Source organism: Xiphophorus couchianus, chromosome 8, assembly GCF_001444195.1.
Source record: "Xiphophorus couchianus chromosome 8, X_couchianus-1.0, whole genome shotgun sequence".
NCBI classification, from domain to species: Eukaryota; Metazoa; Chordata; class Actinopteri; order Cyprinodontiformes; family Poeciliidae; genus Xiphophorus; species Xiphophorus couchianus.
This window is the reverse complement of record NC_040235.1, coordinates 11,872,874-11,899,433: the sequence shown is the minus strand read 5'-3', so window position 1 is coordinate 11,899,433 and position 26,560 is coordinate 11,872,874. Positions and strand designations below refer to the sequence as shown.

At 38.6% G+C, this 26,560-nt stretch overlaps 1 protein-coding gene and 1 long non-coding RNA gene across 4 annotated transcripts in view; one reads left to right on the top strand and one right to left on the bottom strand.

Moving 5' to 3' along the window:
• The window catches only part of palm2akap2 (PALM2 and AKAP2 fusion), an 80,156-nt gene that overhangs the window by 25,355 nt on the left and 28,241 nt on the right, over positions 1 to 26,560 (top strand). For 2 of the 3 annotated variants that reach the window (XM_028025328.1, XM_028025327.1), the window contains exons 4-9: positions 2,896 to 3,017; positions 12,353 to 12,467; positions 12,910 to 12,931; positions 14,997 to 15,122; positions 16,513 to 17,349; positions 23,549 to 23,628. In XM_028025328.1, coding sequence (XP_027881129.1) covers positions 2,896 to 3,017; positions 12,353 to 12,467; positions 12,910 to 12,931; positions 14,997 to 15,122; positions 16,513 to 17,349; positions 23,549 to 23,628 — 1,302 coding nt within the window. The remainder of the gene's footprint in view (positions 1 to 2,895; positions 3,018 to 12,352; positions 12,468 to 12,909; positions 12,932 to 14,996; positions 15,123 to 16,512; positions 17,350 to 23,548; positions 23,629 to 26,560) is intronic. The other variant, XM_028025329.1, reaches the window with a different exon arrangement.
• LOC114149458 (uncharacterized) lies at positions 15,828 to 25,580 on the bottom strand. Its single transcript, XR_003596507.1, has 2 exons — positions 25,107 to 25,580; positions 15,828 to 16,117 (listed from the first exon to the last, which is right to left on the bottom strand). It is a non-coding gene; the product is annotated as an uncharacterized LOC114149458 (long non-coding RNA).

Here is a 26,560-nt window from a genome sequence, read left to right as displayed (position 1 = left end):
GAAAAACTCTGATGGCAGAGCAGAATCTGCTGAAATAAGAGGCTTTATTCTACTGCTTGTGGATGACGGGAAAGGCCGAGAAGTTCATCAAGAGAAAACATGCTGCTACAGAGCAATATTTCTCCAACAAGTGGTCCTGGAAAACATATTTTCTATGATACTTCAAAGTCTTATTGAAACAGTGATGTTGTTTTTTGTGCTTCCTTCATAAAAGTTAGTCAAACAGAGACTCTTCCCCACCAACACATACACAACAAATGTGTGACATCTGAACCATGATGCTATCCTCAGTTTAATCTCCGGCCAGACTTCGTTCTTATTTCAGAGAAGCTGTGTGGTTACATGTTTTAATGATATGATATTTCAGTATGCACAGTGGCGCAGTTGGTATCACTGTTGCCTTGCAGCAAGAAGGTCCTGGATTTGATTCCCAGCCTAGGGTCTTTCTGCATGGAGTTTGCATGTTCTCCCTGTGCATACATGGGTTCTCTCCAGGTACTCCGGCTTCCTCCCACAGTCCAAAAACATTACTGTCAGGTTAATTGGTCTCTAGGTGTGAGTGTGTGTGTCTATGGTTGTTTGTCCTGTCTGTCTCTGTGTTGCCCTGCAACAGACTGGCGACCTGTCCAGGGTGTACCCCACCTCCTGACCCCACTAGGGACTAGGGCGTACAGAAAATGGATGGATATTTCAGTATGTTTAGAAATAAAGCTATTGATCCCTGATTAGCCACTGGACGTAAGCACTGCTCTGCCAGGCTTGGAAGGTGTAGAAAAAGGAAGAATTGATTATTTTTACTGGTGATCTTAAAATAGACAGGCTTGTAAAATGCTATTGAATAAAATAACTGATGTGTAAACTGAAGTATACAGTAGGTAGTGTAGGATTCCCAAATAGATGTAGTTCTGACTACAGTTTCCAATCTCATAGCGCAATAACATAATAGTAAATCAGGATCGTGAGGACATTTTGTAAACTACGGTATGCCAAAGGATGTTGAAATGCTTAGCCTAAATCAGAATTTTACACATTTCAAGCTTAAATACTTTTTGATAAAGTTTTAAATTTTAGGAAAAGGAAACTGGATTTGCTCTACCAAAGCACTCTGACCTCTAATGACTGAAGCTACTGTCCTGCTCTTTTTTAGAAATCTTACCTACTGCCTCAATGTGTGTGAACTCCCGATGTAATCAACAGCTGGTAACACAGTCGCATTTTATGGCCATTACCCCTGAGTGCCACACAGCCAGGCACCATGAAGAAGGCTTTGTTGGGCGTTCTCCAGAGACACAGTGGGCCTGGGAGAGGAAATGGGAACTGGAGCCCAGAGAGTTTGATAAGGACCTCAAGGCTGCACGCTTCAAATTCTTTAGAAAGGAGGCGTTGATCTGAGTCCTGGAGCGTGTAAATATCTTACTGATTCCAAAGCAAAGTTTAACCACAACCAGCACTTTAAGACTGGGTTTCCCATCAAACACTGTAGATTTCACACACATCTTGTGTGTGAAGTCCATACATGAATTTAGATCTCAGAGTATTTTCACAATTGATAAATGTCTTCTTAATATCTGAAGATAGCCCAATTATCCAAAGTGTAAAGTTTCCTGTAAGTCTTCTTGACATAATCCTTAGAGTTCACTATTTACTAGATTTCTCCTGAAAGATACTGTACATCTCATTATACACATTCCAAATAAATTTTGGTGAGAACCATGTCCATGGATTATATCTTCAAAACCACAACTAATTAGAATGGATTTCAGGTTTCTGATGAGCGACGCATGCAATGTGCTGAAGTGTGCTGATGTGAGCAGCCGCATTCTGGCAGCAGGTGGTTAAATGCTTTCTAAGTGTTTGTGCAGCTCCTCACACTTTTAACCTTAAGCTCCCAGATCTACAGTCAAGCAACGAAGTGTAAACAGCCTAAGGTGAAGCAGAGTGTTCACACTCGACTCTGTTGTGGTAACAAACGAAGCCGTACGGGCAGATGGAGACGTTAGTCACATAAACACAGCTTCAGAGGCTTCTATAAAGGATTCCCACCAACCTCTGTGGGTGAGAAGACTGGCGACCCTGTGGTCTTTGTATATTAAATGCTTCATGAACCAAACAACTTCAGTCAAAGATTTACTGTAATGCCTAAATAACATAGTAAATCTTATTAATTTAAACACTGCAGAGGTGAAAGGAAACAGATAAAGCTGTAAACAGATTTAACATTTAAGTAAACCTTAATGTAAAACCTTTTTTTTCAGGACTCATGAGAATTTTCTGCCATCATTATTTTAACTCTGTTATTTCAGTTGCATGAACCGCGGCAAAAACAGATACTAATAGTTATTTATCCCCAAAATATCTCTAAACATTTTGAGACTTGTTTTTCCTGTGTGGATTGCTTGTGCTTTTCCACAGGCATAATATTCCCAACATTTAGCTGCCATCATCTGTGGCATTTTACAATTTAAACAGCTAAAGTTTTGGTTTTTACACCCAACATTCACACTCAAGATTGCCATTTTTATAGTGGCTCCATAGTAATTTATTTGGAATGTCACACCAAAATCATTTGAAATGTTATTTACATAGAGCCACCTATAAATGCTAAGGGGTGTTAGAGGTAATTCTATCATGTTTTATGGTGTTTATGTTCAAGTTTGCAAACAAAAACAATGGAAATTGAACCAAAAAAAAACATAGGTTCCTCTTTTGGGACGTGACATTTCACCTTTCACCTTGCAGTCTACTGTGATTTTAATTATGTTTCAGAAAGTAACCTCTGTGACAAAGTTGTAGCTTCATATCCTTCATTTAAAATTCATAACAGAGAGCTAATATAACTGGTTTTGTGTTGACACCTAAATCTCCTTTATTTTACTGTTTTTGTGTCCTCTGCAGTCCAAAGCAATGCGGGAGCGATGGCTTCTCCAGGGAATGGGCGCTGAGGAAGAGGCGGCACGGCGGAAACAGCTGGAACACGATGAAGAACAAGGGAAGAAGCTCGAAGACATCATACAAAGGTAATGCACTGTTGCTGTTTGGATTTGGGTTTTTTTCTCGTGCTCGTCTTGGCAGGATAGCTTGTTCAAATGTTACACTTCATCACAGAATACACTGTTGCAGATTTCCAGTGAGAATGTTGTCACACTTTAAGACAATTTGACGCTGAACGGATGTTTGTACCTGTAAATTAAAGCTGCCACATCTGCTAAACATGCTGTTGCTCTGTTTTCTGGCAAAAGCTTTTGACCGATTTATTACAGATACATGCAGATCACATAATCTATTTGGATTCCCTTTGTACCTTTGTAGTTTGCTGTTTATTAGTTTTCTTTTTTACATTTCATTCATGTGCTAACCAAAATAGGTCATCTATCAAAGACAAAACATCAACTGCAGCATCCGTCTTACCTGATGCTTATTATTGATGCGAGCGAGAAAATGTGTAATGTCGATCGAAAATTATAAGGAGAGCAACTGAAAAGCAGGGTGTAACTCTGAAAGGGAGGCGTGACAGATACCGAGAGGACTGAAAAATAAAATAAAGAAAAGGGAATAAGTGATGTGATCCTGCATGAATTTCCCTTGTTTGTGACTTTGGGAGGAGCTTCCTGATTCCCACTTAGCATTACTGCAAGACAGTCTCTTATTCCCTGGTGAAGTTTACGGCCTGAGATCATGTTATGAATAAAGTGCCAGCAAGCATCACACTAGGTTTGAGATGTAGAATAGATTGTGCTGCTCTGTGTCTTCTCTGAAACAGAGGCAGACTGATTTAAAAGAGTCTGCAGTTATGTTCTCTGAAATCAGATGGGGTTTTTTGTGGAGCTTGCAGCTTTTATAAACAGAAAAGAAAATTTTAGTAAAAATAGATCTTTTTTTTCACCAAATCTTGTACTAAAACTTATTAAAAATGACGACATATCTTTTTAAAGTATTTTTTCACAGGTCCATTCAGGCTAGTTTCCTTAAGAACAAATATTGGATTAAAATCCTCTATGAATTCAGGTGCATATTTTGCCTTGAAGTGATTTTGATAAACAGTCAGTTTTTTGTTGTTGTTGTTTGATTGTTTTTCCAAATCTTTGGGAAATTTACTAAATAATTTTTAAAAATCTCATGTTTCTGAGTGAAGCAAATAAAATCAGTAAACCCAAACTTGTGTAAATGCCTAACAGTTTAACATGACAGAGATCTAACAATAGCCTTAATGTCATCAAGAGTAAAGTAATTCCTGATGGAATCACAGCAGCTTTTTACAGTAGAAGAAAAATGAATAGTGAGATTAGAACAGACCCAGATGTTCTGGACCAGTCTGCCATCACTGGCTCACATTCCGATTCCAACTCCTCATCTGTCACTTCAGTGCATGAAAGAGACTTTGTTGAATGCTGTGGATTATCACTTGCTTTGCAATAACATCAACAGAAGACGCTGTCAGGAACACGGAGCCAATAGTCAATCTGGTATAAACAGCACAGCAGTGAATGCTCAAAGAGCGAGCATTGTGTCGCTCCAGTACAGTTGTTCATATGACTCACTTCATTCAGCTGCTGTTGGACAGAACCGCTTTCTGACACCCTTTTAAACATATTGCTCTTGGTGGTTTTAATTACTTTACAAAACCCAATTAAGCTTGTAATCGCACAGCTTGTGTTTTATTTTTATTTTTTGTAGCAGGCCTAAAACACATTGAAAGAGGACAGAAATAGCAGTGACACTGCAATAAAACTGTGATTTCAACCTGAACAAGCTTCAAAAAAGGGATGTTGTTTTAAACTACTGGAGTCAGTTTCAAACCCAGTATGTGGCACCAGAATAAATTCCGACTGTATTGCTTTCACCAGACAGTAGAAAGTTTTGACTGAATCTGAATACAGCATTCAGTTCAGGTCTTACAATGTCAGGTTTCCAAACATCTTGGTTTTGTTGTGAACCAGGATGTCAGATTTGCAATACATTTTGTTAGAAAGACGAGTTCAGATTAGGGACGCAAACAATGAAGCGACTTACGATCGGTTTCTAAAACCGATTGGAACTTGTTTTTAGCTAAAGAGTTCCAATTGATTAAGTAAAAACGTCCGCTTAGTTGTAGTTTGGCCGCCATCCAGAAGAGGGTCATATTTAAGAGGAGCCAGTTGACTTGGGGACTACTTGACCAGAACGGGAAGGAGAAACGTCACTTTAATGCAGATCTCTTTTGAAATGTAAGCCCTCAAAAAGCTCCTTAAGTTTAATCTTTTATTTTTCTGTTCTGCAACTTAAGAATAAGTTTCAGAATAGAGGTTCCTGTTTTGTTATGTTTTATAAATATATCTAAGTTTAATAATATGAGAAAGCCACCCAATTCTGTTTATTCAGTAAGTACTTAATACAGCGGTCACAAAGGAATGTTTGTTTGTTTTTTTACTTCAACATATTCTGAACTTTTCTAACAAGAGAACTCAAGTTTTTAAGAAAATGGCTGCTTATCATTAGCCAATGGAAAAGATCAATCAACTTTAGCTTAAGTCATTAATCCATAACTTGGATCCCTAGTTCAGATGTGTGAGGTTAAAATTATTCATCCAGTAAAGATCCCAGAAAACTTGTGTGGAAGTCTAAAGAGTTTTTTATTTGCTACTTGAATGTGTGACCCCTTTATAATAACGACAGTCTGTTAAGAAGTTGAAACTATAGCCCAATTTCTTGTGCCTAGAAAAAAATAAGTGGAATTACTTTGCAAAAAGAGCAGAAGGTGTTCTGTTAATTTCAAAGCTTCCCTCAATAATTTCTTTAAGATTTGGATTCGGAGGCAACGTTAAATATCAAAAAAAGTATCAAAGGACAAAGCAAGGATACTCAAAAACATTTAGATGAAGTGCAAAGAACTGAAGGATTTTTGATTCTTGAGTATCTGTAATTTATTGCTTTCACCTCAGGTGGAAAAAGAATGCTGAGAAACTCGACACTTTGTCTGATGACATTGTGTGAAGGTGGGACATATTTCTACGTAGATGTTTGAACAGGAGAGGACAGAGACAGGCGAGCACGTGTTAGCATGTGAGTGTGTGTATGTGTATGCACATTTTAAACTGAGGGTGTGTCGTCTATATTTACTCACTGTGGGACATCGTCCCAGAATATCCTGTAAGAGGGGGATCTGGAGTCTTTCCACTGCTGAGAGGGACAGAGGTGAACTGTTAGGGCTCACTAGTGAACTATCTCAACACGCTGGAGTACGAGAGAGAGAGAGAGAGTGAGATAAATATGGTGTGTAAAGGTGTGATCAAATTTAAAGCGTGGATTTCTGTGATGAAAAGCACACACTCTTCCATTCCCCTACATCAAAAAAGTTTTGGAAATGCAGTCTCAGTCCAGACGCCCTGTTCATCCTTGCTGTTTGTATTCTATTGCAACATGCATTAGAATGTTGAATGCAAGAGACAAAGACAGAGGAGTTGGGTTTATGGATGCCTTGCAGTTTTTCTAGTTTTTGAGTGCATACAAGTGGAACAGCTGTGTGTGTCTTCAGAGAACAACTGAGCTACTGAGCTACAAGTGAACAACCGTCCCTTCAGAATATTCCCTGGAATGTAAAAACTTAATGAAAAACATGCTGTTAAAAACAACAAAAAAATCCCACCAAAACATCTGGAGAACAACGACGGCTTTATGCGCTGTAAGCCTTAAACTACAAATCACATTAAGAAATATGATCTTTTTTCATACAATGTCTTGCAAAGGTATTTAAATTCCTTGAACTTTTCAACCTCTTGTATGTAGACACAAAGTTCTGTGTCTTTTTGAGATTTCTTTGACAGACTGGCACAAATGTAGGGCAAAAGGAAAATAACGGGTTTTATGAATAAAAGCCTGAAATGTGCATGTATCTGTACTCTGTCCCCTTTATTCTAGCTATACAGTTGAAGGAGGTGGATACTTTGGCAAAGCACAGTACTTAACTACTGAAACTGACAGGGAGGAGACGAGCACAGACGGAGAGATAACAGAAGACATTTCAATGTGTGGAAAAGAAGACTCCAACTCTGCAGAGATGCACAAAGGGTCTGAATAAAAGCGTGTAGCTGCAGCCGCTGTGGTTTTACAGACTTGTCTGTCATTACATGGCTGGGATAAGTAAATACAGAGAGGGATATTTAGCAGAGGAAGGTCTTTTCGCAGGGTGGCACTGACCCATGCTTGCCCACACCGTGCCTCTTTTGGATTACTGCTCGTTTTATGTCGCAGCAGACGGCTTTGTGCAGATGTCGCCATCATTGTGAGGGATCGGTGTGGTTTCCGTTCTGTGCACACATCGGCCTCAGATGGTCCGGTTATATTTTACCACTCTATTTAAAGCAAGAGCAATGCGGCAAGAGGAGGCCTTTGTGTGCTTATTTACACCGACAGTGCACGTATCAAAATTAACTGTGGGTCTGCGGTATGTAATTAATACACCCTGGCCCACTTTTCACACGCTTTCATCCGTGTTTAATATAGTTGCATAACCAAACATTATTGTTTATGTGTGTAATCAAAGTCCGTCTGATGTTCCCTAGCGAACCCCTGGCCTCCTCTCATTACAGATCAATGTTGTTGCATCTTATCTTGTTGTAGCCATCAATAAATTACCAGACCAGAAAACCTTTTAGTTCTGAACTAAACACAGGAGATCTTTGTGCAGCAAGCTTCACACATTGCAGCAAGCTTAGTGAGATGCCCTATTACATAATCTTTGCAGAATTTTCTTTTTGCTTCAGAAAGGTAGCTGTAGGTTCTCCAGGTGTGGGAAAGTGTGATGCATGTTGGATGCCTGCACAAAGGTCGAGCTCTGAGCTCTGAGCAGACGGAATGTGCCTACTCATTTTGCTGTTGTTGCCAACATTTCACTATGCAATATTATTAATCTTCATCATGTACCAACAAGCTACCATAGTTACATTAGGGTGTTTTTTTGTTGTTTTTTAATCAAGCCTAAGGAGGTGATCTTCTTGCAAATAGGAGACAAATACCTTGCAGTCCTTTAAAAACTTAAATGTCTGCAAAGTTACTGATTGAACTAATAAATGTGTATGAGTGTGCTTTGCTTTTAGAAAATGTTTCCCCAACCCAGGCAGTCTACTTTTATTCCACACTGCCGCTTGGTAAATATTTGCTTTTGTTGGTTTACTTTCCTAACCTGAATTCTTGCCTCTATGGAAGATGAGATCAATTTTTATTAAAGCTACAACGCCCTCTATGGGCAATTGCAACTTTGGTAAAGAAATAAATAAAAAAAATGTCAAAAAGCCTTAAATTGAATTGCTCTTTTATCACAAGAGCATAATCTTATTATCAAAAAATTACTATGGATAGTTTTTTTTTTATTTTTGATGATCTTTTGTCCTCATCCAACCTTGTTTTTTTCTACATCTCTACTTTTTTTTAGCTTTTGATTTTTTGCCCTGTCTGAAGATTTGGGTAAATTTACATGAGCATATTTTTCTCATAGATTTCTAGACCTATATTTGAGGATCTTTAGGACTTTTTGTTTACACAAATAAAGAAAAATGTCAAGTATGTGTCAAACCTTTTTAATAAATCCCTAATTGGTGCAGAATCAAACAGTCCTGGTGAGACTAGTCTTTATATTAAGGTTTTTATTTTTAAGCTTGTCTATAGAGGGTGCTCCCAAAGACAAGAAGACATAAAAAATTGTTTTGTTTCCATAAATAAATGTTTCTCAAGATGATTTTTAGTTTTAGCTTTACATACTACTAATACCATCTGAAAGCAACTCATACCAAACACTGTGAGAGTATTTTGAAGCCATAGATTAATTTCTGAATGCTGCAGTTTTAACTTAAAAGTTTCCCACCAAAATAGAAGGGACCCTTTTTAGAGCAGTTTAAATTCCAATATAAACATCCTGGTTTCAAATTCTTTTCATCATTAAACTAAACTCTTTTGTTTATGGTATACTTTATTTTTTTCTGCTTATAAATACAAAAATAATCAAATCTAGATTTAATTTTCCCATGAAAAATGCAGAGGATGAAAAGACATTTGAGGAAATTGCTCTTGTTTGCAGCATTCCCATATTTTGTGCAGTTCAGGGATTTGTTTAACATCTGCTAGCATATTTGTTTGAAATTGTCTTTTCAGCTGTGTTACATTACATTTTTACATTTTTAATTAAAAACAGTCTGACACCGAGTTGTTGAAAGGAATAAATCAGCTGTACTCGTCTTCTTAAGGAAACATTTTGAGAAAGCACTTTCATTGACCAAATTTCAGAATGCATTGTGTATTATTTTTAAAGTTCTATCCTTCTTCTCTGGATCATTTGAACGTTAAACAATGGGTTGGATAAAGTCTCTAGACGGTGAGAGAAAGCTTTGTGTGTGAATGTAAGGCCGCGATGCTAACTTAAAAACAAGAACAGTCTCCCAGAAACTAATGTAAGGCTGATTTATTCATTCACAAAACAGTTTTTCCTTCTGTTTAGGATTACTGTCACGTTAAAATACCCAGTTTAAACCGTCAGATCTAAACTCAGATGAAACAAAGTTGCTGTTTAAAAACAAATTTTGCAGTCACTCATTCGGACAAGCCAAATATCTTCTGGAGAAAAGATTGAGACAGTGAGCTTTCAAACCCAAGAACTGTCAAACAAAATGCTGGTGGCATCATACAGTGGTAGCAGTGAATTGCACAAATTGAAAAAAGAATAAAGGACACACACCACAGAGAATATAATTAATAACTGTATCATGGTCTTATTTGTTTATCTCGTCGGATCACTGTCTCACCCTGTGGATACACACATGAAACCAGATGTGCAGCTCTACCTTCATGTATGACATAAAAAGCGGTTGCTGGCCTCTCAGGGGTAAACATGGCAACTGGGTGGCCTGTAGTTCGGAAACAGGGCGGGTACAGTGGCAAGTGTTGTGGTCCTTCCAGGATTATTAGGAAGCTTCGTGGAACTCTGATGTTGCAACATCAGGGTCTCCGTTTACTGTTCTAAACACTAGATGGCTCCAAATCAAAGCCTCCTGAAATCCAACGAGCCTCTGTAGACATAAAATAATTTAAAGATGTTACTGAAAGATGAGACTTAAATAACATAAACACATTTAATCTAATCTAATAGTCAGATGGATTATTGAGATAAATGTTCTTTCTGTAGATTTTAACTGTTTCTTCCAGCTGACAGTTAAAATTAAATTCCAATTCATTTTTTATGTTATAAACACATTAGACCCCACAGACAGTGAGTCTGAGTGCATCAGCAAAAGAGTTTTGCAGTCATATTAAATAAACAAAAATGTGTGTTTGATGAGGCAATTACTGTTTTTTTAAACAAATGGGAGAATTAGCAAGAAATTGTGCATATAGCAGAGGGAGTGATGTGCATTATTTATTTGGCAGAAGAATAGCTAATTGTAAATGTGCTTTTACAGAGTTAAATTGGATCTCTGTATCCAATTTAAGGCAATTTATATTGTGTGAAATCCACAAGCTCCGAGCATCCAAACACACAAGGACACACCCCAAACATCATTCAGCGATGGTTTCTTGCAAATTGTTTGAACTTTTAAATATTTTTGCCACAACAGAACAACAAACTTTAATGTATTGTTGTAGGAAAGCATTTTTCAAAAGTGTTTAAAGAAAAACATCTGAAAAGTGGGTCTCCACTTGTAGTCAAACCCTCAAAGTTTCTAGAAATGTGTTGCAACATCAGTTGTGTCTTTTAGGGTATGGCTCCAACATAGAGGAGCAGCATTCAGCTTCTATGCACCACTAATATGGAACAAACTTCTAGAAAACTGCAAAGTTTCTAGAATTACACAAAATGTAATTCTTATTGCTTGTTTAATAATTGATGACTGCAGGAAGTTTTTGATATGAAGCAGTTGGAATTGTCTTGTTGCTGAAATATGCTGTGCAAATAAACCTTAATTGACGTGGCTCTACCTGCTTTGCAAAACAACATGCTAGAAATGTTGCCTGTTGATGGCAAAAATCTAGTCTGATACTTTATTGGACTTGGGTCTGAAATTGTTTTTCAAAAACAACTTGAAAGCAAGCTCCACTCGGCTCTTGTGCACCATTTTGTGTTGGCGCTTCTCACAAAGTCTCAAAAAAATACTTTCAAATCTGTGGGTGAAACGTGACAAAAAAGAAAGCTTGAAAAGACATGAATACTTTTGTAAGTTCTTTTATTCAGAACAAAATGCACATATGGAAATAAATGATAAAGCATCCAACCCCCCCAGGTCAGAATGAGGCAACACAACCAATAAAAATCTTCAGAGTTCTGGTTCCTGTCTTGTACAGTGATATGTTTGTTAAAGTCTTTCCATAAGCAAGGACAATTTAAAGTGCCTTTTGTTAAGACAAACCCTTAAATTTCTCATTTTAGATGACCCTGACCCACCCTAAAATAAACTAATTGTTGTTCTTCAAACAATACTTTAAAGAGGCAAAGAGACATTTTTTGGTTCAGAACAATTCTGTGTGAATAGAGGGGAAAAAAACTTATTTGCATCCAATGGAAATTTGACATTACAGCTTGATAACGTTACTGCTGCCACAATGACATACTGTATGTGCATGCTTTGTACATGAGAGAAGTATTTTGACCATGAGCACAAATGTAACAGGATAATTAGTTCCTGTGTAATTTCATAGGAACATCCACAAATCTTACAGAACATCGTCATCCTCACCGCTCCCAGATAACTGACTGAATTCCCACCGAACTCCAGACTTGAACAAGGTCAAGTTATTACAGGAGGTCTAATAATTTCAGTGAGGTGTTTTGGGTAAAATGTCCCTCAGATAAAACAGTTCTGTCATAACCCCAAAGATTATGACAGAACCTCATAGGTTCACTAAATTAAGAGTGAGCTCCACTTGAACACTATAGAAGGACTGCCTCTTAATGTGGTATTGTGTTGAACCCTTTTACCTTTCATATACACACATTCTTACACACTCTGACCTCACAAATACCACATTTCCCCTGAGGGACATAATCTGAAGCAAGGGAACAAGCCGTGGTCCTCCTCCCAGAGAACTTCCTAGTATTGTTGTTACATCCATCTCTTAAAAATCTATGAGCATGGAGTGGACATGCTTTTGTATGAACACAGTCTTGTTTGTGTTGTAGTTTGGAGAATTGTGACGATGTGTAAAAATTGTCAAGGTTTAGGGGGGGAAAAAGGCCAGGAAACTGACTCTTCTTGAAGTCAAAACAGTAATATTGTAGCTCAGTCCTCAGCTACATTACAGTTGAGAGATGTTTTCTAATGTACATGACACTATTATCTAACTTTCACCTGTACAAACATCAACCTTTTTGAGGGATTTTGTCTGCTTGCAGGTTGGAGTCTGAGATTAGTGCACTTGAGAGTGAAGAGTCTCAAATTTCTGCCAAAGAGCAAGTTCTTCGCCAGCGTCTGAAAGAGACGGAGCGCTCCATAGAAGACCTGCAAAAGGTAAAAAAAATCAAATTTAATCTGTAAAGCCTAAAAAATGTAGCAACTTGTGACATTTAATTGAAAGGTCTGAAAATACTGAAATTACCTGACTAGTGCTGTACTCTGGCATTAAAATAAATGTCAGCTGCCCACAAATTATAGTTTTAGTTTATTTTAAATCTGTTTTTTGGTATTTTACTGACAATGTGGTTTCTCGGAGAAAGGATTCAACCTAAACGCTTGTTGTTTTTTTTATATTTAATTTGAAATACTAATGTTAATCAAAACAATGAAGCAACCTCATTAACCTGAAAGCACAAAGAATATGAATAGCACTAAGATAGCAGTCATATTAATAAACTACTAGAGATCAGTTACAGATCAACATAGACTAGATTCATATTCTGTTGGCCTGCTCTGCTGCAATAGCTTAAATAGATTTTGTCTCGTCTTTTTGCAGAGTCTGATGACCCAGGAAAAAGGTAAGACGAATGAAAAATGCACATGTGAAAATGCTCACATAATATGAGGCCAGGTAAAAGTCACATGATGCCTCTTTTGTTTTTACACTGAACTAAAATTGCATCCTGGCATTAAAAATAACTGTGGATGATCTTTACAAGTTGTCAGAGAGGTTTTCTGAGGAACAGTAAGAGATCACCGGAACCTTAGCCATAATATGAGGCCATAACATGTGGTCAAGACACATGTGTGTGTTGACCAAGACAAGACTGGCCATGTTGCTCACATGACAATCCTTTTGGTGGTGTGGATGATGTATGCATTACATCTGCTGCTCACCAAGCAGCTAAAACAATGTTTATAATAGAAGTTTACAGTCACATAATCACAGACAGTCATAAAAACCATCTATAAAGCCATGAAAACCATATTTAGACTTAAAAGTCCCAGTCTTATTAGAGTCCAAGAATAAATTTAAAAAAAAAGATTTTATTTTTCTTTTAGAAAATATTTTCTTTCTTTTTTTTTCTGTAAGCACTCGCCAAGATAAATCCACAGTGCACTTCCCTGGTTTGAAATTTTAGCACAGGTCATGACCCTTAGCAATCTGCAGCACTCTACAGGAAATCAAATAAACTGCAGCCTCTTATACTGCTGGTTAAGCTGATGAAAATACTGATGGCGGTTCCACCTCTACTTGTAGACTGAAACTGATGATGAAGGTGCAGAAACTCCACACTAGTGCCAATGTGATACCAAAGATAATACTTTCCGTTAGAATAGCACTGAAAGAGTCTAGAAGGGTCATAATGGCCTTCAGAAACTTCCAAATTTACCACACTTTGGCAACTTTAATAATAATAATACATTTTATTTGAAACGCACCTTACATTTCAAAGAAATCTCAAAGTGCTACAGAACTTTCTATCTGTCCAAGAGGCTCTGGAGAGTCAGTCCTAATCTGGAGTGAATTAATCCTCAGAATTTGATACATTGAGTAGCATCAGGCTGTTTTTTCATTGCAGTTTACGAACTTTATTAATATCCTTGTTTAAATGTAATTTATTTGTTCCATAAGATATTTTGCAAAGGCAAAACAAGGTAAAGACACTGTAGTCCAAGCCAAGTGGATTTCTTGGATGAACTCATGATGATTAAACCAGCTGCAGCTTTTTTTTTTTTATCATCTACTTTTGCTGACTTTAGTGGTTTAATATAAAGGCCTTGTTTGCGTGTGTATTTTGGACATTGTACTGCATTAATGAAACTGCACAATTTAAGGCTGCGGTAATGAGAAAATGGAACAAATTTACACACGCACACACACACAGACGCATACATTGAAAGTGCAATAACTTGACCCTGAACTGTGTTTGTGTGCATCTGCATGGCGGGTGTGTGAATAATAGTCTCGCTGAGGCAGGAGAGATGGAAGCCAGAGCTCGCTCCTGAATCCCCCAAACACACAGCCAGCCAGCCACACGCACACACACACGCCTCCACACAGACATAAATATATACATGCACCGAACCAAAACTAACTCACACACACAATGAAGCTCAGCGAGACTATTGAAGCTCACGCCTACACACAAGGCCATGACTCTGCACCTTCTAGCCGCTGCCTTTATCTCCCCACTGTTCACCAACAAGCCTCGTAAGCCCCTGATGCATTGTTTCTGCAGACACACACACGTATAGACACGTATATGGAAAGACAAATACACAATCATGGACTTGGACACACTTCTGCTGCATAAGCACTGTACCTCAGGGGTACCAGTGTTGGCACTAACACAGAAACCGAGAGGGAGAGTGCGACGGTGTTTATGTGGATGGGGTGGTCAGGGTCACGCAGGGGTGGGGTTAGTTTTCCTGTAGAGAGGCTGGGCTCTGTGTGTGTCTGTGTATTATTTTCGCACGGGTGTGGCTTTACATCACTGAGGTGTGTGGGCGTGAGTGTGTGCGTGTCCCCAGCGTGCTCATGTTTACGGATCTCTAACAGCCCAGAGTTTGAGTTGAGTGTGATTCTCTCTCATCTCACTGACCATGTGCCATTTCTCCTCCTGCGCTCCCGCTCACTAGATGCTGCCAGCAGAATGTCCGCCCCCGTCTCGGACTACTCGGATCCCGATCCCAACCACCTAGACCTGACCGCTTATCTCCGGAGCGGCCGACCTGCCTCTGGAGAGCACACCACATCAAGACCCGGTAAGAATAAGAGAGGAGAAAAAGAGGGAGGGAGGGAGGAGAGGATAGAAAGGTTTTGGGTCTGAGCCAAGAGGGATTATGACTAGTATGACCTCACTAGAAGAACAGACAAGTCCTATATGCGTACATTTGAGCCAATTTTCAACTCTGAAGTTCTCGGAAAGTAAATCAGGATAAGTTATTTCACTAAATATCCACATAAATGAAAGCTCTTAAATATCAAAGATGGAATAATGCTTTCAATTACTTTTTTATTAGCAAACCTGTGTATTTACTAGTATTATCACTGGAAAAAGCCGATCTGAACTACTTTTAGTATAGAAATGCATGCTGCATCTGAGAAATAATGACATAGTTTGAAAGTATGGGTTCTCTATCTTGCATGCTCAATTTATTACATACTATAAAGGGCTGCTGACTGTGCAGTGAGCCCTGAAAAACAAAAGCTCAACTTTAGCAGCAGTGCAGTTGCGGCAGTCACAGTGGGAGCTGGGTTTATACAGCGACCTTCATGCTTATTGGCACTTCTATAATGATCTGCAAAGTTATTGCAGTAGAATGAGCTCACATTGGAAAAAATGTACATTTATTCAATAGAGTATGAAATATTAGAGCAAAACAATTGTTTGTTTTTTTATAATGTCAGTGTCTTGCGATGTTAATACTTTTGTACAACCCTCTTTTTCCAATAAGTGGGACCTGTGATGGTGGGATAGAAAAGGTAATTTTATTTGCATCACCCAAACAATCAGCTGTCAAATACATGGCATCTTCTGGTTGGTATGAAGATTTGGTGACCCCAAGATGCCAGTCTTTGACCCAATTCTCCATTACAGTTGTTTTATCCTCTTTAACTTTTGCTCTTTCTTGACTTGACAAAGTTCGGTCCAGTTGATTTTTTGTCACCACCTCGCTTGAAAAGTCTGTTCTTTTGTCTTTCCAATTTTGAAGAGTGGCTTTGGGAGTGGGCTTCTATGTCATACCATGTTAATACACTGAGAAAAATAGAAAGTCAGAAGTCATTAATTAACATTTTTAGACAGTGATTAATTTAAAAAGGAAAGTTGAGTACAAAACTATAAGGGGTGACAAGTTTACCATTGTCTGTTTATCCTGACTTAGTATCAACATGTTGACAGTAAAATATTTTTAGTTTCCCATACTGATTAGATTCCCTAATATTCTGGATAAATTGATAATTTACTAACAGCTTAACAGATATGATTTTAATGATCACTTTTTTAAGAAACTGTTTTGGATCCTCCCACTTCATCCCCTCACCTTTTTGTCCCCACCCCCCTTTTCACTTCCCTCAACCCACCCCTTAACTCCTTCTTCAAACCCACTCTCCCCTCCATCCCATCCCACCCCACACCTCTTGTTCTAACAGCAATGTTCGCCATGGAGATCAACGTTCAGCATGACCCGAAGACTGGTGAGCAGCGCATCCTGTCGGCCAATCGCGTCAGCCCATTGGAGGCGGCTTCGCGGGGTGTCAAGGTCTACGATGATGGCAGGAAAGTCGTCTACGAGGTCACTTCCTCTGGGGGCGTCTCTACCAGCACCGTGGAGAACGGCTGGAGCTCTGCACAGGTTGATGAGTTAGTCCAGCGAGCTGCCAGGCCTTCACATGCAGGAGGAAGAGGAGACAGTGGGAGGGGTCAGGTGACGGTGACCCCAGTTCCACGTCAAGCTTACGTTTCTCCTGCTGATGTTGACGATCTGTCACCCCCCTCCTGTGCCCCACCATCCATTCCTTCCAGTCCACCAGCCCAGATCACCCTCCAAAGGGAAACCCGGCTGGGCATGATGCCCCTTTCCTCTGCTCCCATTACAACCCAACCAGGTTCATCAGCCAATCGGAGCAGTGAGCTCAGCCCCATGCCCCAAGCCAGCACGGAGCACCCTGTCACCATGGTATTCCTTGGCTACCAGGACGTTGAGGACACAAGTGAGAGCAGGAGGCTGCTCGGCTTTGACGGTGCAGTCAAGGCCGAGGTCGTGCTCATCGACGAAGATGATGAGAAATCCCTGAGGGAGAAGACGGTCACTGACATCTCCATCATCGACGGCACCGCCGCCGACCTGGTGTCGGGACGGCCGGCCACGTCCGAGGCCGTCAGCACGGAACTGTCGTCTGACGGGCGCGAACCGGACAGCGCGTCCTCACCCCCTGCAAACCCAGAAGCAAACATATCCCCGCCGCCCGGCCTCACCCCCGCCACAGGTACGGACAAGAGGAAACGGTGCCAGTGCTGCATCCTCATGTGACTGAGTCTTCTCCCTCTTCCAACCTTTTATTATCACCTTCCTCTGCGCTGTGTTTGGATGATTACTAACAGAAGCTCTAGATTCCTCCTCTGGACTCTGAATGGCTGGCACAACATGCACAAACACACTCCATTTCTTGTCTCACGTTTGACTTTCTGCTCAGCCACCTGATCATTTTTGCTCTCTCGTTACCTCTATAACACTTCCACCTGCTGTCTTATCAGACAATGCGGTATTTTGTGAATTCAGATCATCAAAAAAGATGCAGAAAATAAGCTGTTGATAAGAATATTCATACCCCTTGAGCTATTATGCATGTTGTATGTGTTTTATTAGGATTTTATTTGCTAGACCATCAGGAAGTAGCATATAATGGTAAAATGAAAGAAAAATAACCAACAGTTTTCAAAAATATTCTTAAATAGGCAACAGCTCAAGTGAACGAAGACAAGATAAATCCAGCCTTTATGGAAAAGTGGCAGGAAGAAAAACACCTTTGTAGAAAGTAATTAATATTTATGTTTACTGCTTCCAGCAAGTCATTGAGGGGCCACAGCAAAGTTGTGGAAGAAGGGACTTTATTAGGATGAGAGCCAACACATGTGTATAGCAGAGACCTGGCACTGAACATGATATAGAACACCATCTCCATCGTGAAATACACTGGTGGCAGTGTCATGACGTGGGGATGCTTTTCTCCAAGAGGGACATGGAAGCTAGTCGAAGTCAGTGTCAAACTTGATAATGCTTAAGAAAGAGAAATCACAGAAAGAAAACTTGCTAGAGGCAACAAAAGGCTTGGGTTCACCTTCCAAAATATACTGCTCAAAAAAATAAAGGGAACACTTTAAGTGTTAAACACCTGTTTAAGTGTTCCCTTTATTTTTTTGAGCAGTGTATATTAATGTTAGAATTATTCATGCCTTGACAAAGGTTGGACTTGTATCCAGTTGAGAAACTGTGGCAAGACTAAATGTTCATGTTGACAAAAACTCTCCATCCTGTCAAAACAGAATGGGCATTGATTTCAGTCTCAAGATGAGCAGAGACAATAGAGACTTGCAGCTATAATAGCAGTGAGGTGGATACATACACATGCCACACATTTAAGACTTCTCTTTAATAAAGAAGTTGAAAACCATATCTCATTTGCCTTCTACTCTACAATTATGCACCAATTTATTTGGTCTATGAGGTAAAATCCCAATAAAATAGTGAAGTTTGTGATTTTGAGGTGGCAAAAAGTGCAAAAGCTTAAGGGGTGAGAATATCTGTGCCAAAAACCTATGATTATGGAAAAGTCAGTCCGGGCAAAGGTGAAGAAAAACAATAGGCTGTTTGCCAAACAGCATCAGCTTTCTGTAAACAAGGCTTTACAGACAATCAGTCGCACATCAACCAACCAAATCATCTCCCCTGGTGTTACAGCCTATTAAGCGTTCAAACAAAGCATCACTTGTTTCTCCTTAACTCCTTCTGTTAGGCCACATCCTCCTCTGTTAACCCTCAGCCTCCTGTTCAACACACACCAATAAAAACAATCACACAGAGAAATGTACGAACTGAACCAACCCACACTTTTCTTTGTACAGAGTCTCTCTCCAGAGACAGGAGAGGTGGGTATTTGTTGCCTTGGTTTCTTTACGTGCCTGTTCATTCTACAACAATGATAGTTCTAACAAAATATAGAGATAAATAGATGTTTCTATTAGACTTTTATTTCTTTGCTTCTCTTATGCAACCACACGTTGTTTTGTTTTGAAACTCAAAAATCCAATGATGCGTGTTTCCGCAAGAAACTTTTTGTTTTCGCTCTCTTCTCCCTCTGGTGCTTCCACCACTAACTCCAACAGCTCCGCTGCTGAGGTCATTTCCTCTCATTCTTGTTCTTCCTAACTCACAAGCCAATAGGAAGGTCCGGATCACCATTTGGCAGCCAGTAGGATCAAAACAGCCAACTTTTCCAGTGTGTCTAATTATTAAAAGCACAGGCAGCTGAAAACAAATACATTCTGCAGTGTGGGAATGCATATTTAAACAGTTAAACATAAAATAATTTACAACTACTAACACAGAAGTTACGTTGGTGTTACAGTTGTACATGTGCTCTTATGAGCTTATATTGGAGGAAAAAAAAGTTACATGCTTTTAATGAGTACTTTTTGTAGCATCATTTAATTGATGTGGAAAATACTACACTTTTTACAAAAACAAAAAGACTAAAAGCACTGCCAGCTCTTCCTACAGTCAGCACAGCCTTTGGCTAGAAGGATGCTAAAAATTCTCAAGGATTTGGGAAGGAGTTTGTAACTCCAATTTGCCATAAAAAAAAATCAGGAAACTCACCTAACGTGCTTAATGCATGAACTCTGATCTTGACATGATTCACTCACCAGTCAGACCTGTTCCAGTTTTAAATCAGACAATTAGTGGTATTAGATTTCTGTGCAGCTGACCTCTATCAGGAATAAGCAATGTGATGAAACATCCATCTCACAAGATGAGATGGAATCAAAAAATCAAGTTCAGGACAGAGACGAGATTTCAGAAATATTTTTGGGAAAACAAAAACACAATATTTTGTGTGTCTTCACATATAAAATAATAATTTCAAAACCCAAAAGCAGTGTTTTTTTAAACAAAAAAACTTTTAAAAAGTGTAAAATAAATAAATATATATATATAAACAGATTAAATCTGGATATTTAAAATAGTGCTAGAATTTCGAGACTTTACCGGATATGTGCCTCTGCACTCTGATTTTTAGACACAACATTAAACACAACATTAATACTTCTCCACAGTTATTTATTGACTCGTTTACTGACCCTGATCTTCTACTAAAGAATCTAACTTCCCCTCCTGCTCTGGCTACTAACTCTGGTGGAAACAATAACAATTCCAGCCTTAAGTGGTCTCATGAATATGTTTTTGTAGGTGATTCTGTCCACAAATCACACACTGAGCTCCCACTATGGAATTGCATTTTACTCTTCAAACAAAAATATGCTTTAATGTGACTGGCTACAGCAAATGTCAGTAAATCCAGCAAGCTATTGAATTAGGTACTGAGCAGGTATGCCAGAATCTGGCATCCTATGTTGAAAAAGAATGTAAATACCCTCTATATTTTATTTAATGATGCATTTATTTACCACATGTTTGTAGGTATAGAGAATAATTCAAATTATGGTATTAGAAATATTCTGCAATGCCTTTTTAGTCACTGTTTGAGCGCACAATTAAGATCTTTATATTTTCACTCAACCCACTGCTTTGCTGTGTGTGATCTCACCATTAACTACACATAACTCTTCGCCCATTTGTTTGCAACTGTTGTTTCAAAACTCTTGTGATATGAGATATTTTATTTACACCAAGCAAACTGAATGGCTCTCAAGGCTGAGGACAATGAGAATAACAATCCTTCTTTGCTCACCTGGGTTGGATAAAACATGCCTCATCCTACTGTTTTTTTTTTTATCGCTGAGAAAAGTATCCAAAAGTGTGCATGCTGGAAAGAGATTTTTTAATTTATTTTCCTGTTTTCCCATTATTGAGCAGGTAGTGGACAAAATACCTTCATTAGAAAACATTTTCACAGTTTGGGAATGTAGGAAGACCAATGCAGCTTCCCCGAACGGGTTTCTGTTTGTTTGGATGTAAAGTAAGGACAAACACATTGGAAACTCAGTTTACCAGTCCCACTGCCAAGCCTGCAGTACTCATGTGAATCTGTAGGAGTCTCCCTTTTCCTGACTCTCTACCCTCATGGTTGTTTGGACTGTTGAAACAAAAATTAAGGAGCCATTTTCTATTGTTCACACCTCTCTCCGTACTTCCCTATCACTCTGTCACGTCCTCTGTTCCACTCTCTCTCTCTGCTCTGACATCTGTAACCTCTCTCTCCATCTTCTGTCAATAAAGCTGAGTTTCTCCAGTGAACCCCCTGCTGTCTCCTGCTTGTTGTTCTTTCCATCTGTCTCTAACATTCACTTTTTTCTTTGGCTGCTGACAAGAGATCACAAGCTGTCCTTACTGCACCCAGCTATCATAATATCCACTGTCACTAACAAAGCACGCATATTTTGTTAGGGTTCAAATTTTACATAACATAATTTTTTGGCATTATACTCAGAACATTTGGACAGCATGTTTTTTTTCCCCACATTGATAAGCATTAGAAAGAACAAAATATCTGAATTTATTACACAAAAACATTCAGTCTTGTTGATATGATCTTGTTTTAAGTCTAACTCAAATTCACTCAGTCAAAATTAAACAGGACAGGCTTAAATATCTACCCCCACTTATATAGTATTTAGTAAAGGTGTGTGATATGTAAACAGGGCATATTTTGGTATTGATACAATACCAGGTAAATACTGGGCTATCACCAATACTGATACAGACAGTTTTTATTATTTAAGTTTGACATATCATCAAAATTCTGACTCTTTTTCCGTTTTATTTACCTAGAATAGAATTTGTGCAAAGTTGGTGTCTACCAAACACCTTAATGACATATCAATATAATAGAAAAACAAAACAAATTTGTGTGCATTTTTCCTAAATAAACAAAGTGCAGAAATGTATCATTTGGGAGCAAATCAAAGCAACATTCTTTCAGGTAGGGCTGAGAAACTGAAGTGCAAAAATAAAATAAATTTCAAGAGGAAATATGAAACTAAAGTATAGTATTGATCCAGCACTAATATCGACTTGGTAACAATATTAGTGATATTTTGGACCGATCCACCCACCTCTAATATTACAGTAATTTGTCATGAGATAATTACACCTCTACCATAAACTTTTCATAGGCAAGCTTCCATCATAGTTCTGGCTGAATGTTTGATTACTTTTTTTTGGCAGAATTGGTAGGGTTTGTGTAAATTTGATGACCTTTTTATGTGTGTTGTGGCTGTTTGTCCTGTTGGAACAGCAAGCTGTATCCAAGTTTCAATCATCTAGCTGAAATTTGAGGTGAATTTAAAGAATTTGGAGAAACGGTCCTCTGTCTTCATTTCTCTACTCACCTTTTTGCAATGTGCCATTATCACTGGCAGTGAATCAGCAACTGAATTTGAAGGAATTGGAGCAGGAGTTTCTTTTTTAGTGGGCACGTTATACATCAGTTGTGATGTTTAACTTGTTTCAATGTGGACACCGACAGTTTTTCAGTTTCCATTTTTATGACAGACTTTAACCTTGGGTCATAATCCATTTTCCTTTTGTTTGGTGACAGGCTGGATGAGATGTTTAAGAGCTACACATAATTTTTCCACATTTTGGGATTATATGAAACAGGGTTTGAAATGGATAAAGTAGGCTAACATTAAGTTTCTGTAATGACTTTCCTATAGATCTCACCTTCTCCAATTTAAACCAACTCTTTCAATTCTGCCAAGAAGAGTGATCAAATATCCAGTTAGAAATATGTCCAGATGACTGTTAATGATGAAATCTTTGAAAGCCCCAAATTAATGTGACTTTTATACCTTTAGAGACTGCATGTAGTCTCTAAAGGTATACACCAAAGAGTATTTAAATGAAGTAGAAATACCCTGACTGCACTATAATTTCTCAATGTTGCCAGGTTTAACTTTAGCAGATTTATGTTGTTACAAGTATAAGTGACAGGACACAGGATGCAGAATAAAAATAAATGTTCTCTTTCAGTATAATTCTCAGTACTCATGAAAAATTCCTTTAATACCACTGCACAAATCCTGTGGGAACACATAATATACAGGCTATACAAAATTGTGGATTTACATCCATCCAGCAGAAACTATTAAACTAGTAAGGCAAGTGGCGAAAGAAGTTAGATTCTCAGAATGAAAAGATGAATATTACTAAGAATGATCCATTAGAATTAAAATCTGCATAAAATCACACATGTTCATCTTTTAAACATTTCTATGTGCATGATGAGGAAAAAAAAAAATTTTGTTTCACTTTCCTATTTAGTGGCGCCGTCATTATCTTTACATAGATGTGAACAAATCTGAAATTTTTGTGTGTGGACATTTATGCTTTAGTGGTTCAGGTACAATCAGAAGGAACTGCTTGTAACACAATCAAAATTCTCAAATGTGGTCATATATAACAAGTAAAACTATGAAAACAATAACTCAAATTTCACTGTGCAGGCTACATCCAAGAGGCCACCATAATGACAGCAAATGGCTTTGAAGCTCCTTTTCCAAGGATAGACCACCAATCTGCCATGGTAAGTAATGAATGTTTACCAATTCAGATTCAACTTTTTTATGGTTTACGTGAGCCCTGAAGCATTTTTTTTTTTTTTTTACATTATATGTTTAAAATTCTGTCACAAACTTTGGTTTCACACCAACTCTAAAGATAGAAAAAAAGAAGAAAAAAAAACTGTCTGTCACGATCTGGGGTTCAAAGCAAAATTTTTTCCAGATAAAAGTTTAGCAAGGACATGAAAGACACGACAACCGCAGTGCTGTGACAATGACAAGACTGCAAGTTCTTTGCAGCTAGTAAAATGTGTGACACGACGTGTTTTCTGCTTCTCCTGCAGACAGCTGACTGAATACAGAACATGTTGGTTCCTAGCAGAAAATAGATATTTTTACCTTTTCATATATTTCAATGTATAGTGAAAGTTGCACATGTAAGCTCTTGTTGTTGAACTCCATTAGTAGCGTTAGTTGGCTTCTTTTGTGATCAAGACACTTCACACTTAGAAAGACAAGAGAGAAAAAAAAATCTAGGTTGCTGCCTCTATTTTAAAGATCAAACATTAAAAATTAATAAATGAACTGCATTCAATGTTCTTTGAAAAGCAGAGTTCCATCTTGGGACACAGAGGACGTATTAGTGGAAAGGTCATGGTAAAGCTGCAACCTCTGGAACAAAAATATGCAGCCATCCCAACAGCATCTTTTATCAGGTAAAGCTTTGTCTGTTTTAGAAAGACAAAGACAAACCACATACTCCACATAGCACTGCAGTTTCACTTTGTACTAAAAGAGACCAGAAGCAAAACAAGCTGGCCTGCAGACCAGACTGTTCTCCTAAACAAAAGAGCTGGGGCAGTCGGACATAGTAATAATCATAAAATAAATTAATTAATTAAAGAATTCAATCTGTACCATTTGCATATTCTATATTAAAATTTTGTTGGGATAAAACAGACCATCACAGGGTAACACATAATCGTGAAGTGGGAGAAAGGTGATATGTTATTTTTTAGCACATACAAATTTAAAATGTTTGTTAGTCAAATCCAATTGAGAAACAATGACAAGACTTGAAAATTGGCATTTGTAGATGCTCTCCATTCATTTAGACTGATCATGACTTTTTTCTCTTTTTTTTTCCAAGAAGAAAGAGCAAACATTTAATTCTCATAAATTGGTAAACTGGTAGAGACATTCCTCAGGAGACTGGAGGTTACAGTTTCTGGACACAAATGCACGCCACACTTTTCAGATTTCCATTTGGAAAAAAAAAATAAAAAAAAATTATACCATGTCTTATTTCCTAAAATTAGACAATTATTAGTAGTTTTGTATTGTAAAATAAAGCAAAAAAAAAAGAAAAAAGAAAAAAGAACGGAGTTAAGGAAGAACTTGGGGGAAAAACTTAAGGAAACTAATTAAGGAAGTCTACTTGAAAGCGACATAGCTAGAGATAATGAATAATTTGCTTGGTTTGGTTCTCTTGAAAACTCACCTAAGCGCATTTGCAAGAAGAAGAGAGGGAGGTGAAGCTGGACAGGGCTGCAGTCAGACTGCTTAGCGGCTGAATAAATGAATGAATGAAAGGCAGGACGGCGGTAACTTGATCCACGCGGGTCGGCCTCATTGTATTCGGCTCGCGCTCTGAAAAAAAGAAAACGGGACAGAAAACACTCCTGGGACCTCGCGAGCCTTTCATTATTCATCACGCGTGCCTCGGAGGGAGAGGAGAAGAGAAAGCCTGGAGAGGAAAAGTAGAGGAGGAGAAGGTGGAGGAAAAGTGGGAGGAGAGAACGGCCGGTTGGAAAAGCTGGCGTGTGAGAGGAGCTCAGTGCCATCCCAGTTGGAGGCAGCAGCCGTTACCGTTACAACGGCTGCTGGGACCGCGCGAGGAGGATCGGTTCCGCTGCTTCCCCGCCTCGTTTGACCGGTCGTCGGGTGCTGAGGAAAAGAAGTAGCTCCGTCGTAAGCCGGTCAGTTAAGCATTTGTCCTTTCTTTAAGAAAGAAAAAAACAAAAAAAAAACTAATCCCGGTTATTATCCCTTGATTAGTCGGCAGCAGGGAAGCAAAAGAAATCAGCGCTGTTTCATCATCAACATTCATCACACAGGTAAAATAATTTTTAAAAAAACTAAACTGAAATGAGTCAGAAGTAGCTTTGGAATATTACTTTGAGACATTTTACGTGCCCGGACGTAAAGCGAAAGTGTAACATTAGCTTAAGTGAAAGGTGTAGGCCTGTGTGTGTCCGATGGGGGTCATTGTGTGTGAGGATAGCAGAAACAATCAGTTTGATTAGCTTTAAAGTGTGGAGGACACATAATACTGCAGAAAGAGAGACGACCAAAGGAGGTCAGTGGACCAGACTGTTTGCTGCAGCAGTCTCTCTGTCCTCTTCTGCATCACTTTAACCTACATATTGGAATGACCTTAACCTGCTTTTCATCCCCCACAGACTGACTAACATGGTGGAAAGATAGCAACAGCTTTGTTATGGCTGCTTCTTGTACTATTTCTCACAAAAATACTATGCTTTATTTTTCTACACTGTTAGTTTTGATCTAATATTGTGGATTAAACTACATTTTTACACTGTTGGCCACATACATTCATTTATACCGCAGTACAGCCTCTTACAGGCTATCAATCGCTTTTTCTTGCTCTAAAGTAGAAACACAGCAATTTTAAGATTTGGGCCAGTTTGGGCATCTGTCTTGCCAAAAGACAGGATTGAATCGCTAACCATTCACTTGGCAGACTTCTGTGTTCCTCAGTCAGACTATAAATCTCTGTGGTTATGGTTGCTATACAGACAGTTTCAGGTCTGTCCACTGTCAAAAATATCATAACACTCATATGTAGCCATTTTGAAACCATGAGGGTAAAAGGCAGTGGCAGTTCAGGCATGAATTATGTCATTCCTCCAACACACATACACACGCACAAAG